This window comes from Thamnophis elegans, chromosome 6, assembly GCF_009769535.1.
Source record: "Thamnophis elegans isolate rThaEle1 chromosome 6, rThaEle1.pri, whole genome shotgun sequence".
Classification (NCBI taxonomy): Eukaryota; Metazoa; Chordata; class Lepidosauria; order Squamata; family Colubridae; genus Thamnophis; species Thamnophis elegans.
In genome coordinates this window covers 23,288,514-23,301,706 of record NC_045546.1, presented here as the reverse complement: position 1 = coordinate 23,301,706, position 13,193 = coordinate 23,288,514, and the positions used below count along the sequence as shown (strand labels likewise).

The following is a 13,193-nucleotide window of genomic DNA, read 5'->3' as shown; positions in this document are numbered from 1 at the left end:
AACACCTTTTTTTTTTCTTTAACCAATTATTTCAAAACCAGCTAGTTATGGTAACAGCCTTACTAAAAGTAATATGAAGAGTGATGCAATCGAATTTAAAGTAAGGAATTGTTTCTTGATATTGTATGGCTGTAAACAAATTAAATTTAATCAAAAAAAAGTATCTAGGTTGTGTGACTCTTTTTTCCAATTCATTCTACTTTCCTGGATTGTACTTTTATGTATGGTAATCCTATAGAATACAAAATGCATATATGTGGCAAAATTGATATCCGTTTGTAATGGACGTATTTTCAAAACATGGTTTTACATCTAGCTTATTGAAGAAATAAAAATAAAATAAAATAATCACTGATAATTAGGAGACAACAGATAAAATTTAAAAACCTTTTATTTTTTATAATTAATTAGTTAATTTTATAATTAATTCGTATAACAAAATGATTCAATAGCTTGTACACCAATCACCTTTCATGGAAATATAAATAGATAATTAAGTATTTTACTATACTGTCCGGAAGGTCTTCAGCATTTAAACATATGCTATGTAAACAAACTAATGTATGTTAAAAGAAACTGCTGGCTGGTTACACAATAGCAATCAGTTCTTAATTTAATATAGAAAAATAGGGATTTTCTCCAAGTAACAGAGGTCATTTTAGGAAGCCACATTTTTAATGTTAGCTTTCAACGTTTTTGTGAATAAATAGTAAATAAAATTTGAAGAAAGTATACTGATAATGGTTCTTATAAATATTTGGTTTGCAGAAATTACGGACAGAATAAGCTATTGGCTCTTGGTAGGAGTCTGAATTTCCTACAAAAAGAGGAAGTATCCATTGTAAGAACAACTCAGATGGTGACCTTGATCCCATCACGTTGGAACATAGCACTGTCAACATGAAAACAGTCTGCGAAACATTTTAGTCTATCAACAAGTATTCCTGATTGTTACATTAAAAACTCTTATTTGAAAGTTTTGTAATAGGGGCATTTGAAGAGGTAGCCTGAATGACAACTCAGAGCCATCAATTTGTTTTTGTTTTTTTCCGTTGCATTTTTCAAAAATCATCTATTTGTATGCAAAGAGTGTACAGGATCATAGAAAGATGATGTATAGGAATATGGTATCCGAGTGGTGCGGTTTGGTGCCATGACAAGAATATCCAAAGCTGCCCAAAACTTCATGATAATAATAAATGTAACATTTGAAATGTTGAATCCTTTAGTGTGATTTCTGGCTAAAACATCCTACATGGTGATCAATGGCAATTCATTCAAAGAAGCAAATTTAACTTTATACAGAGGATATTAGCATTGGACAACCATTTGACTGAAATGGTATAGGCTTTCCTGCTTGAGCAGGGGGTGGACTAGAAGACCTCCAAGGTCCCTTCCAATTCTCTTATTTTGCATATATCAGGTGTGATATTTGTTATATATAGATATGCTTTTTTTACAAACTTGAATTAAATGGCACATGCACACATATATGCATAGACATGTTTTTTTTTATTCACCTATCAAGTCTTTCCCAATAAACTGGGATAGGCAGATGTTGTTTGATGCTCTTAAAGGTATCATCCCAGGGTCTAAGCTATTCTATGTAAAGCTGATTTAGTATTATTATTGGATCATCAGTTGTACCAATCCACACCTTATAAAATCATTCACAAGACTTTATAAGATCATCACACATCACTTGGGATACATACAAATGTGTTACACAGTAATTAGCAATATGATTGCACTAATAGATTAATAGCATAGTGTTGCATTTCCGATTATTATGCATTTCTTTGATATTTTTTTTATGATAACTGTGGCATTTTGCTTTTGCTTCCATTATTAACTTCTATTTTTATGGCAAATTTGCTGTTAAATTAATGTAAAAACACGGAGTCCCTCCGGGAATAGGGTGGCATACAAGTCGAATAAACCAACCAACCAATCAACTTGCCAAATCTTACAGCTATGCTCATTTATCTAGTGTGTTTTATTCCTATTAATAAATGATTACAAGTGAAAGAAAATGCATTTAGGCATCTTATCCCATCCCATCCTATCTTATTCTATCCTATCCTTCCTATCCTTCCTATCCTGTCCCATCCCATCCTGTCCTGCCCTAAAAATACCGTCCTAGCCTATGGATGATTACGTAGAGGTAATCTCATATCCTTCAATGGAATATATTCCCAGGATTATGTGGTCATGGAAAAATATTGAATCTAGGGTAAGTCATTAATTTCTAAACACATATACAGAAGATTATATAGTTACATTATGTTTTTTTATATATGCAATAAAGATAAGCAACAATAAGTCTTGCATTCTCTATTCTGTATTTATCATTTTCTCCTACTGGTATGGGAATGGTGCTTTTCTTAAAATAAAATAAAAACTGAGATACTTGTATAAGCATGTAGAAGGCAAATTGGAAAATAGCCGCAATGTAGAACAGGCAATTGGGATGAAACATGATGCCATGGCATTAGGAATGTACTAATTGATTTGTTAATATGTTTTATAGCTCAGGAAGCCCCATATTTCCTTCGGAATGCCACTGATCAGGTGGTCAACGCCAGCTACTCTCTTAGCCTCCAGTGTGCAGTACATGGTGTGCCACAGCCCCAGGTTTCGTGGTATAAAAACAACAAACAGATACATCAAGAGCCAGGTGAGTGCAACCCCCATTGCTTTTTGTTTCTACATAAGATTCCTTGCATTTTTCTGCTTCATGTGAAATAGTACGATCGGGTTCTCCTGCAATATTGAGCTACCAATCGCAAAGTTGAACTGCTTCTACGTCAATTCAGAAACCTCTTGTTCCATTAGCCCATCTTTGATTCAATGTTTAGATTAATCTTTATTTCAGATTCTAGTTTTCTTGGATTTGTGTGTGTGAGAGAGAAGAAGAAGGGAGAGAAAGATGGAGATAATATGCCAGCACACTATATATTTCAAGCGATTTGCTCGCTTGAAACCTTCTTAAATGGTACCCTTGTGCTGGAATATTCAAATGCTTTGCTTCAATATAAGGTAAAATTCTTAGGACATAGCCCAAGGGGGGAAAAGTGTGTCAAAGTCTCTGTCATTTCAGTAATGTTTGTTAAATGTGTTTTTGCATAAAAACATACCTATAGGAGAAAGAACTCAATCATAAAACACTGAAAGTGATTAATTCACAATAATTTTGTTGGCTAAAGTCTGTCCCCAATGCAGAACTCAATCAAGTGGCCAAATTCTACTTAATAGCCATTGGTCATCAAAAGGCATCAACTACTGCATTATTGTTCATGAAAAAAAAAACATATTTCATTATGAATTATTCCAAAGAACACAATTCACGATAGTATTTGCATGTCTATTTAACATAATGGTCAACCTGGTTTTACACTGCACAAGAGATGGGTTCCGGCTGCTGCCACTGCCGGTTCACTCAGGGATGCGCACCGCGCACATGTGCACTTGATACGTGCTACATGCGCATGCGCAGTATTGAAAAATGTTTCTGCACATGTGCAGAAGCAAAAAAAGAAGATGGCTCTGCCGTAGGTACCACCGATAGAACCGGTTCGTGGGCATGGCAGGCCGAGTTACTACCTACTCAGCCGAACCGGTCCAAACCGGTAGGAACCCACCTCTGCACTGCACTGAATAAAAACCCACATTTGGAGAAGCCACCAGAGATAAGGAATAATAACTAACACAACCTGATTAGAACTCAGTACAAGGAATACAATACCATTATTACTCTAAGGACATACCTGTGACATTTCAGTTTCAAGCATCCAAGAACATTTATTAGCAGACATCTTCCTCTGGGCAAATTTATTTGCGCAGGTTTCTCTAAAATTATATTCAATGGATAGAAGTATTGTTGGCAGGCATGATGTCATAATCCTCACACACAAAAGATGGAGGGTGAGGAAGACCCTCCTTCGAAAACCATCTTCTAGATCAGAGGGGCTCTCCAACCTTGGCAACTTTAAGCCCGGAGGACTTCAACTTCCAGAATTCTCCAGAAGCTGGCTGGGGAATTCTGGGAGTTGAAATCCTCCAGGCTTAAAGTTGCCGAGGTTGGAGACCCCTGTTCTAGATTCAGAGCTTTACACCTGTCATCCATGTAGTTCCTTTGTGGGGGGAAAAAGCCAGGAACCTCCACTAATCCCAATTGTCCTTCCCAGCTCAGGTAGCTGCCTGTGATGGCATCCATTACTTCCATATCACAAGAAAACATTGCCAATGTCTTTGTTTTGCAGGGCGTATCACAACTTCGGGACTGTCTTATCCATCCATCATAATAGGATTTTCTTTGACAGGTTAGGCTCCGTATTTATGAGCTACTTATTTTGAATCTTTCCAATGCTGCAGGTATAGTATTAGGCCCAGGAAATCAGAGCCTCTTGATTGAAAGAGTGCAAGAGAGTGATGCTGGATCCTACCAGTGCATAGCCACTAATCTAAAAGGAATGGTGACAACTTCAGCCTATGTTACAATACAAGGTAATGAAGACTTAAAGCCATGGTTTTTGTTGCTTGATTTTTCCTATTTGACCTTTGCTGAAATCCCCAACTGATCTTTCTCCGGGAGATCTTGTTCTCCATAGAAAAACAGGTAAGGAGCATCTTATCTGGGACATGCTGCTTTTAATTCTGTTGAACAAAGCTTTAGCAAAGGAAATGCACTAGGTCAACAGGACAGCTAACGGGAAACACTTAATCAGAATGTGTTTATATTGACCTGAAAATAAGTTTTGTTGCATTCCAACAAACAAGAGTCAGAATAGAAGGGGTATATATATTTAGCCTCATTGCTTGCTTCACTTCCTGTGCCAGGCTATAAACTGAGTGAACTATTTGATTCATCCGGGAGTCATTTTCTGTTTTCTTCCTTCTTTCATTCATTAAAACTGGTAGTCTATAAGCTCTTGTTTGAGAATTGTGGCCTCTGAGTAGGCTGAGAGGGTTGGGTTACCACCCTACATGGCACAGGATCAGACTAATTGTGGAACTATCTGTCCGGCCTTGTCCCTCCCTTGCCTATCAGGGAGGGCATACTCCAAATCCCATCCACCAAATCATGCCAAATTCTTGGAGCCCAAAGTCATAACTTGTGGAACAGCTTCCACCCAGTGATTAAGAGCTCTATATTTATATCTATATCTTCTCCATCTCCGTCTATCTATCTATCTATCTATCTATCTATCTATCTATCTATCTATCTATCTATCTATCTATCTATCTATCTATCTATCTACACACACATACACACACACCACTTTGGGAAGGTGGAAAGGTAACAATATTCCATGTCTCTTTGGCCACATGACTATGAAACATGTTTGTTGTGGCCTGTCGGCTGCTGGTGCCTCCAGCAGCCAAATCAGAGGAGGAGGAGCCATGGGAGTCAGGGTAAGCATCAGGGCAACCTGGGATCTCCAAGGAGGAAGAGGAAATGGAGCTGGCAGAGAGAGGGAGGGAGGGAGAGAGAGAGAGAGAGGCGGAGCCTGGGCCATGCGTCAGCCCTCAATGGAGAGTCAACAGCTTCCAGCTCCGGAGGTGGTTAAGGAAGAAGAAGAGAAACAGCTGGGTCCAGTGCCTGATGCGCGGCTATGCAGAAGGCAGAGAAGGAGAGAGCAGTGGAAAGCTGTGGGCCAATCCTGGGGAAGGAAGAACCACCGTTGCTAAGGAGGCCCCCACCCTACTCTGGGAATAAAAGGCAGGGGGCGGAGATGAATAGGTATGGCAGACAACTATTCATCTTCCAGCTGGATAGACTTGTTACCCTGTGAGATAAACTTTTTGCAAGGACTATCAGCATTCCTAAGTAATCTTTTGAGTTCATGTCAGAGGGTTTGTCAGTCGTGTTTGGGAAACTGGATCAGAACAATGTCTTCAGACAATGTTGGCTTTCTCAGCCAAGAAAGGTGATAAGCACCATGCCCTAGAGTCAGGCACGACTGGACAGGGAAACCTTTACTATCTATTTATCTCTTTATCTATTCATCTATTTATCTATGTATCTATTTATCTATTTATTTTTATCTACCTACCTCTTTCTGTCTCTCTCTCCCCCTCCCTATATATGTACGTCCATCGGTCCGTCCATCCATCCATCCATCCATCCATCTATCTATTTATCTATCTATCTAGTCCAGGGGTCAGCAATCTGTGGCTCTGGAGCCACATGTGGCTCTTTTGTCCCTCTGCTGCGGCTCCCTGTCACTAAAAATATGTGTCACAACCGCCAATGTGCGACACCCATCAGCATTTCAACCCCCAGTAGGCCAACCATGGATAAATCCAAGAAAAGAAAAGTTTCAGAAGAAAACAGAACCTTTAATTCAAGTCATATGCTGGTTTGGGGGACACTCAGGAAATAGTCAGGCACGGGAAGGGTTTTGTGGCTCCCAGTGTTTTCTTTTCTGTGGGAAACGGGTCCAAATGGCTCTTTGAGTGTTTAAGATTGCCGACCCCTGATCTAGTCTAGGGAAGAGCCGAGGTGACGCAGTGGTTAAATGCAGCACTGCAAGCTACTTCAGCTGACTGCAGTTCTGCAGTTCGGCTGTTCAAATCTCACTGGCTCAGGGTTGACTCAGCCTTCCATCCTTCCGAGATGGGTAAAATGAAGACCCGGATTGTTGTTGGGGACAATATGCTGACTCTGTAAACCGCTTAGAGAGGGCTGAAAGCCATATGAAGCGGTATATAAGTCTAACTGCTATTGCTATTGCTAGTCTATTAATATTTCCTTTCTAGCTAAGTATATTTTCAAACAAATCAAGTAAGGTAGGCTGTAACATGGAATGAAATGAAACAGCTTACTGGATAATCTCATTTTTATACCATGGTTCTCACCATGGCTCTCACCATACTGTTTACATATTTCCTAAAAGAATAAGTGAAAGCAATGTATTAACACTGTATTTCATATTTATGTTATGTTAATGCACATCACTCCTTCTCTTAATTACTTTAATTATCCAAATGAAAAAACATATAATTTTGGAAAATTCTTTTTTTTTTCTATGTGCGTCTGACATTTGAAAAAAGAATTTCAACTCCCTCCACCCCCAAATCACTCTCCTGCAAGAAGTAGACTGTAACTTATCTAGGGGTCCTTTTATTTCCAGTTATATTCTGTTTTTAAATAGCCCAATAAAACCATAAAACAATTATAGACAATAATCTCTTCTTAGTCCAAGCAAACAAACCTGGTGTTGCTGCTCTTGAAATCATTCATTGCTCTGGTAATTTAACTATAGTGTAGCTCTGTGTTTTGAGTCTGATCAGGTCATATAAACAAGCATACGATAAGCTAATGAATTCTCTGTCTGTGTGACTGCCAAGCCAGTACATATATTTTTCAAAGAGGAGTAAGACCAGCAGCTTCAATGAGATCATATCAATGAATTGTCCCTATGTTTGACAGATTTGTGGAAGGGGGGGCAGTTTGTGATTCAGAGAGGAAGGAAACCGTCTGCTCTTTTTATTTCCTTAAAAAAAATAGTACCGACTACTATTTTTGTATCAAAAAGGGATGATGACTGAGCAGGACTCAGCAAGTGTTTTCAACAATTAAGTGTCCTAATCTTGGAATATTTCTAGAGAAAAGGATTGGAACACATGGAAGTGATGCTCCACCTATTAATTATTTATAAACTTATTAGTCATTTTCATGAAAGGGACTATTAAAAAAAAGGGATCAAAAATAAAACTGCCAATATTAAAACTGTTTTGCAAAAAAAAAATGTGATTCAGGCACACTTTGATTACTGAATGGGATCCAAATGGATGGAAGGAAGGAAGGGAGGGAGGGAGGGAGGGAGGGAGGGAGGGAGGGAGGGAGGGAGGGAGGGAGGAAGGAAGGAAGGAAGGAAGGAAGGAAGAAGAAAGATGGAGGGAGAGAGAGATGGAAGGAAGGGAGGGAAAAGAAGAAAAATATTGAAATAGGACAAAATCAGGAAGCTGGAATATAAATAAGATTATTAATGAATAAATGATGGTTAGAGAAAACATCCATAAATAGGATTCCATTATATTCTTACTGCCAAGATAATAAAAACAATATTATTTATATCTTCTACTAAATATTTCTTTACATATATAATAATTTTATTGAAGTTTGCACATTGCATATATCATAGCCAAATTCTGTGCAGCAATGTGATATCATGAGCACAGAGTTTTGCTTTAAAATGGCAGCGTACACATCTATCCAATAAATAAGAAAGAAAGAAAGAAAGAAAGAAAGAAAGAAAGAAAGAAAGAAAGAAAGAAAGAGATCGTCCATCAACATTTGAGATGTTCCCATAAAAATGTAAAATTGACTATGTGCATCTCAATATATGTACATCTCAATACTTTTATATGAGTATTGTCTTCTTTGTCTTAGGCTGTTGATTTTTATCCACGATCAAAGTTTAATTCATTCTTTCTAAGAACTTCCTAAATATAACCTTCTGTGTCTTTCAATGTGTTGCATAGACTAGCATTACAAGACCAAACTTTACTGTTCATTTTCAAGTGACTGAATTGCTGTAGGCTATTGTTAGGTTTAATAAACATTTATTCAAGTCTTTCTTTTTTCAACACACTCTGATAAGAACTACAGGATACTAGAAATGATTATAAGCAGGAATCTGGTTAATACTGTGAAGAGGCTGCCTTCGAAACAAAACAGTTGAAGGAAACCAAGAATGTGACTGCCCCTTCATAAAGTCATTTAAAATAGGCATTATAGACCTCTGGGCTAGTCAAGAACCCCCACAAGGAAGACATTAATCATTCCCTCTTTCTTTGCCAAGAATGACAGTGGACTGGAAGACTGAACAGCAAGACACATTCCTGGAAAATCATATTCCAGATCTGCCTGTTCCAGTGCTTGGCCAGCAGATGTTCTGTCCTAAATTAAGAGGACGTTTGAAGAGAACGTCAGAGTTACAGGAGGTTTTAAAGAAATTCCATATATCATTGGATACAATCACAAGGAGTGAAATAAATATTTTATTGGAGATGTAGGAAGAGAATTATGTTATAATTATTATTATTTTCTTCAATTTAGATTCCACTCTTCTTTTTTTATCCACTCTTTTCCCACCTCTATAATCATTTGTAATGAGATTTGGGTGTTTCTTGTGGCGCTTCATCGTGCACAATTAGATTAGGCCACATAGAACATCTTAACTAAGGATTTTTAGCTTTTGAGATATGTCGCTGGGATCAGAACCAGTCTGGAGTAGTCAAGGTGCTGGCCTAGGAGCCTAGGAACCAGGAGACTGTGAGTTCTAGGCCTACCTTAGGAATGAAAGCCAGTTGAGTGGCTTTCGGCCAGTCACTCTTTCCCAGCCTAATTCACCTCACAGATTGTTGTTGTGAGGAAAATAGGAAGAGAAGGAAGAAGAGCCTTGGTGGCACAGTGGTTAGAGTGCAGTACTGCAGGCTACTTGGGCTGACTGCTAGTTCAGCAGTTCAGCGGTTCAAATCTCACTGGCTCAGGGTTGACTCAGCCTTCCATCCTTCCGAGGTGGGTAAAATGAGGACCCAGATTGTGGGGGCAATATGCTGACTCTGTAAACCGCTTAGAGAGGGCTGAAAGCCCTATGAAGCGGTATATAAGTCTAACTGCTATTGCTATTGCTATTGAGTGCCGGCTGCAATTTGGCAGTTCAAATCTCACCAGGCTCAAGGTTGACTCAGTCTTCCATCCTTCCAAGGTGGATAAAATGAGGACCCAAATTGTTGGCGGCAATATGCTGACTGTGTAAACTGCTTAGAGAGGACTGGAAAGCACTGGAAAGCAGTATATAAGTCTAAGTGCTATTGCTATTCCTCTAAAGATGGGATAAAAACTCTCTTTTAACATTAAATAAATAAATCTATTACTGATGGAGATTATTAACATATATAAAGCAACAAGTTAGTCTGGGACCACTGAGCAGCTGAATACACAAGACGTTGCATAGACTTGACAATTCGAAACAATTCATTGTATTTATTACTATCCTGGGAAACTCTTGAATGTGCAAAAATTACAAGCAGACTTGGAATTTTTATATAAAGCACAAAAAAATGGCAGCCTGGAGCTACCTATGTCACAATAGTGAGGATTCTTTCAATCAATTCAAAATACGTTTTTATCAGGATTGACAAAAATATTGATCTACAAAATATTTTTCATACTTTTTGTTAACAATACACTGTTTTGAATAATCACTGATAAGATTTATATCCTAAAGTACAGGATACAAATTTGAGGAAATAGAATGTGAGATAATTTTGATAGGTCATTTTGTAAATTGAAAAGTACCATGCGTAGACCTTGAATAAGGTTTGTTGAAGACCATTATGTGACCAGAAATAAAAAGAGAAAATCTGCAGTGTCCATATTAACCCGTTTTTTATTTATATGAACTTTCTCCTCTGCACTTTATCCAGCCTTAAGACCATTAAAACAATTTAATTTGCTGAAATTTCTGAAAATTGAAGATGGTGCTAAGAACCACCCAAAACATATGGACAGAAATGGACCTGTCTAAAAATATATAGTTATTAGCATCCATATTAGCTTTTGTCTTCACAACATTTATTTTCCACAACACGTAGAAAGTACTGTATATACTCGAGTATAAGCCTAGTTTTTCAGCCCACTTTTTGGGCTGAAAAAAGCCGCCTCGGCTTATACTCGAGTCAGTGAAAAATTTGCCCGAAATGGAGGAGAAAAAGGGGTGGGGCCATGCCGCTGGGTGACACTCGTGAATGGCCCAGTGCCCCTGTGAGTTTCCCCTCCCTCTGTGTCAGTTTGCCGCGCAGCGCGCACCGCACCATCCCCCCTCCTCACGTTCTAATGTAATGCAGGGCTGTCTTACGATTCCCCTTCCTCCCCCTCCTGCCGCTCTGCAACGATGTCCCACCTCCTCCTTGTTATGGCAAGCAGCCACATAGCGATGTCCCACCTCCTCTGGTACAGTGATCCAATGATAGGAATCACTGTGCCGTGTGTCATAGGAGGCGGGACATCGCTCCCGCGGCTGCACGGGACATCATCATCACAGCGGGACATCAGCATCATGAGGTGAGTGAAGTATTTCATTGAATACACCGCTAGTTTACTGTTTTTCTTTGAAATAAATATTCAAAAACATTATTGGTATCTATTTTTATTTTTGAAATTTACCGGTAGCTGCTGCATTTCCCACCCTAGGCTTATACTCGAGTCAATAACTTTTCCAGTTTTTTGTGGTAAAATTAGGTGCCTCGGCTTATATTCGGGTCGGCCTATACTCGAGTATATACGGTAAACTATTTTGCAGAGATCACTTCTAGAACAGCAATTTTTGACTGACACAGAAACGGACTATATCCATGGTCTTTTGCATGCAGAATCCTTACACAACAATTCTAACAAGAATACATGAGTATTCTGAAGTATCCTATAGATTCTGGGAATTCTCTAAGAAAATCTCTGAGAATGGAAATTAGCACAAATAAATTATTTCTATATAAAAATATAGACTTTTATTATATGCCAGTTTTTTCAGGTGAGAAAGCAATACTTCAGGAATATTGTTTTAAAGACATGAAGACCCGGATAAATAGATTCATTATATATATAAAAAAACCTATGCTCTACTTTCTAAAAAAAAACTTCAAATGACTGAAGGTTTGAAGGTTTGAAGGTTTTATTCGACTTGTATGCCACCCTATTCCCGAGGGACTCAGGATAGCTAACTTTGATATAACTGTGTTATATCAAATTCAAAAACTATTTATAACGATCAATTTTCTTGCTGTTCTTTCTCCTACCTGTGCTAGAAGCCAATCTCAGTTGAGTAGGCAAAAGTGACCATGTGTTTCTTGTTTTGATGATGGCCTGATCTAGTTTCAGGTTGTTTATTTTTGATTAAGTGAAAACTTTCCCAGGTATTAAGATGTGGCCTTGTGAATTGGCTTTGTAAGAGTTTAAGTACATCACTTTCTGTAAGTTGTGGTGCCCATGAAAAAAATAGGTGAAGCTTGGGATCAGACCATCACAGCTGCCATCTTGACCCTTTGACCCTACACCATGGACACTGCTCTTCAATTGGTCAGTTTATTTATCCATCTCGGAAAAGGAGGCAGGATGCCAGATGAGGAGCTTTTAATGCAACCATCCAGATTCCAATGAAGCAGCCTGCCACAGCCTCAGAGCAGTTAACTTAAAACCAAACACATATTTTCTTGGCATTGGGCTATGGAAGGCAGTCAACAGTCTAACTCATTTGGACCTCTTAAAATTAAGACTGGCATCTTAATTTGAGAATACCCTTAAAGAAGATCTTGAAACTACAATTGGTTCAGAATGGTTATAGGAGCTTGGCATTATTATACTCTAATTGCATCAATAATACTGTGATATACAGCAGGGCTGTCAAACTCCCAGCTCATGGGCTGGATATGTCATGCGCTGGCCATGCCATGCCTGGTTTAGCAAAGGGGAGGGGAGTACTGATATGTCACATGACTCCACTGTGACGACGTGAGTTTGACACCACAGGTATACAGTATAACACAGTAATATAGTACAGTATAGTTATATAGTAACGCTATGATATAGTGCAGTACAGCAGTATGGTATATATAACAACATGGTAGCAGGATTTCAGAGAATTGTGTTGCAGTCAATCTGTTGCCACTCTTATTGGTTCAATTACTGGCGCTTAAAAGAGAAATACCTGTGTACCTCAATTATCTTTCAATATATATTAAACTCTGGAATTATTCTTATAGAAACTAATGTTGGTATTTACAATAAACTTGTTGGTTTGCTTGTTTGTTTTTAGGAACATCTGAAAACTCAAATCTGGAGCTAATAACATTGACCTGCACCTGTTTGGCAGCCACACTCTTCTGGCTCCTGTTAACTCTCTTCATACGAAAGCTGAAAAGGGTAAAAAGACAAAGCCATCCAAAACTTCTACTTTAGAGGTCACTTTAGTGCAGGGGTTTCCAACCTTGGCAGCTTTAAGACTTGTGGACTTCTAAGAGTTCTGGGAGTTGAAGTCCACAAGTCTTAAAGTTGCCAAGGTTGGAGACCCCTGCTTTAATGTGTGGTTGTCTAACCTTTTGGCTTGCCTTGAGATAAATTGCCTCATATAAAATATATAATAGAGCTAATGTATATACATTTATTTTAAAAATATTTTTATGAT

The 13,193-nt window shown here is 38.4% G+C and overlaps 1 protein-coding gene across 1 annotated transcript in view; it reads left to right on the top strand.

The window, feature by feature from the left end:
• Positions 1-13,193, top strand: part of FLT1 (fms related receptor tyrosine kinase 1) — a 128,196-nt gene that overhangs the window by 76,097 nt on the left and 38,906 nt on the right. Inside the window, exons 14-16 of the mRNA XM_032219936.1 lie at positions 2,531-2,677; positions 4,375-4,506; positions 12,825-12,931. Coding sequence (XP_032075827.1) covers positions 2,531-2,677; positions 4,375-4,506; positions 12,825-12,931 — 386 coding nt within the window. The remainder of the gene's footprint in view (positions 1-2,530; positions 2,678-4,374; positions 4,507-12,824; positions 12,932-13,193) is intronic.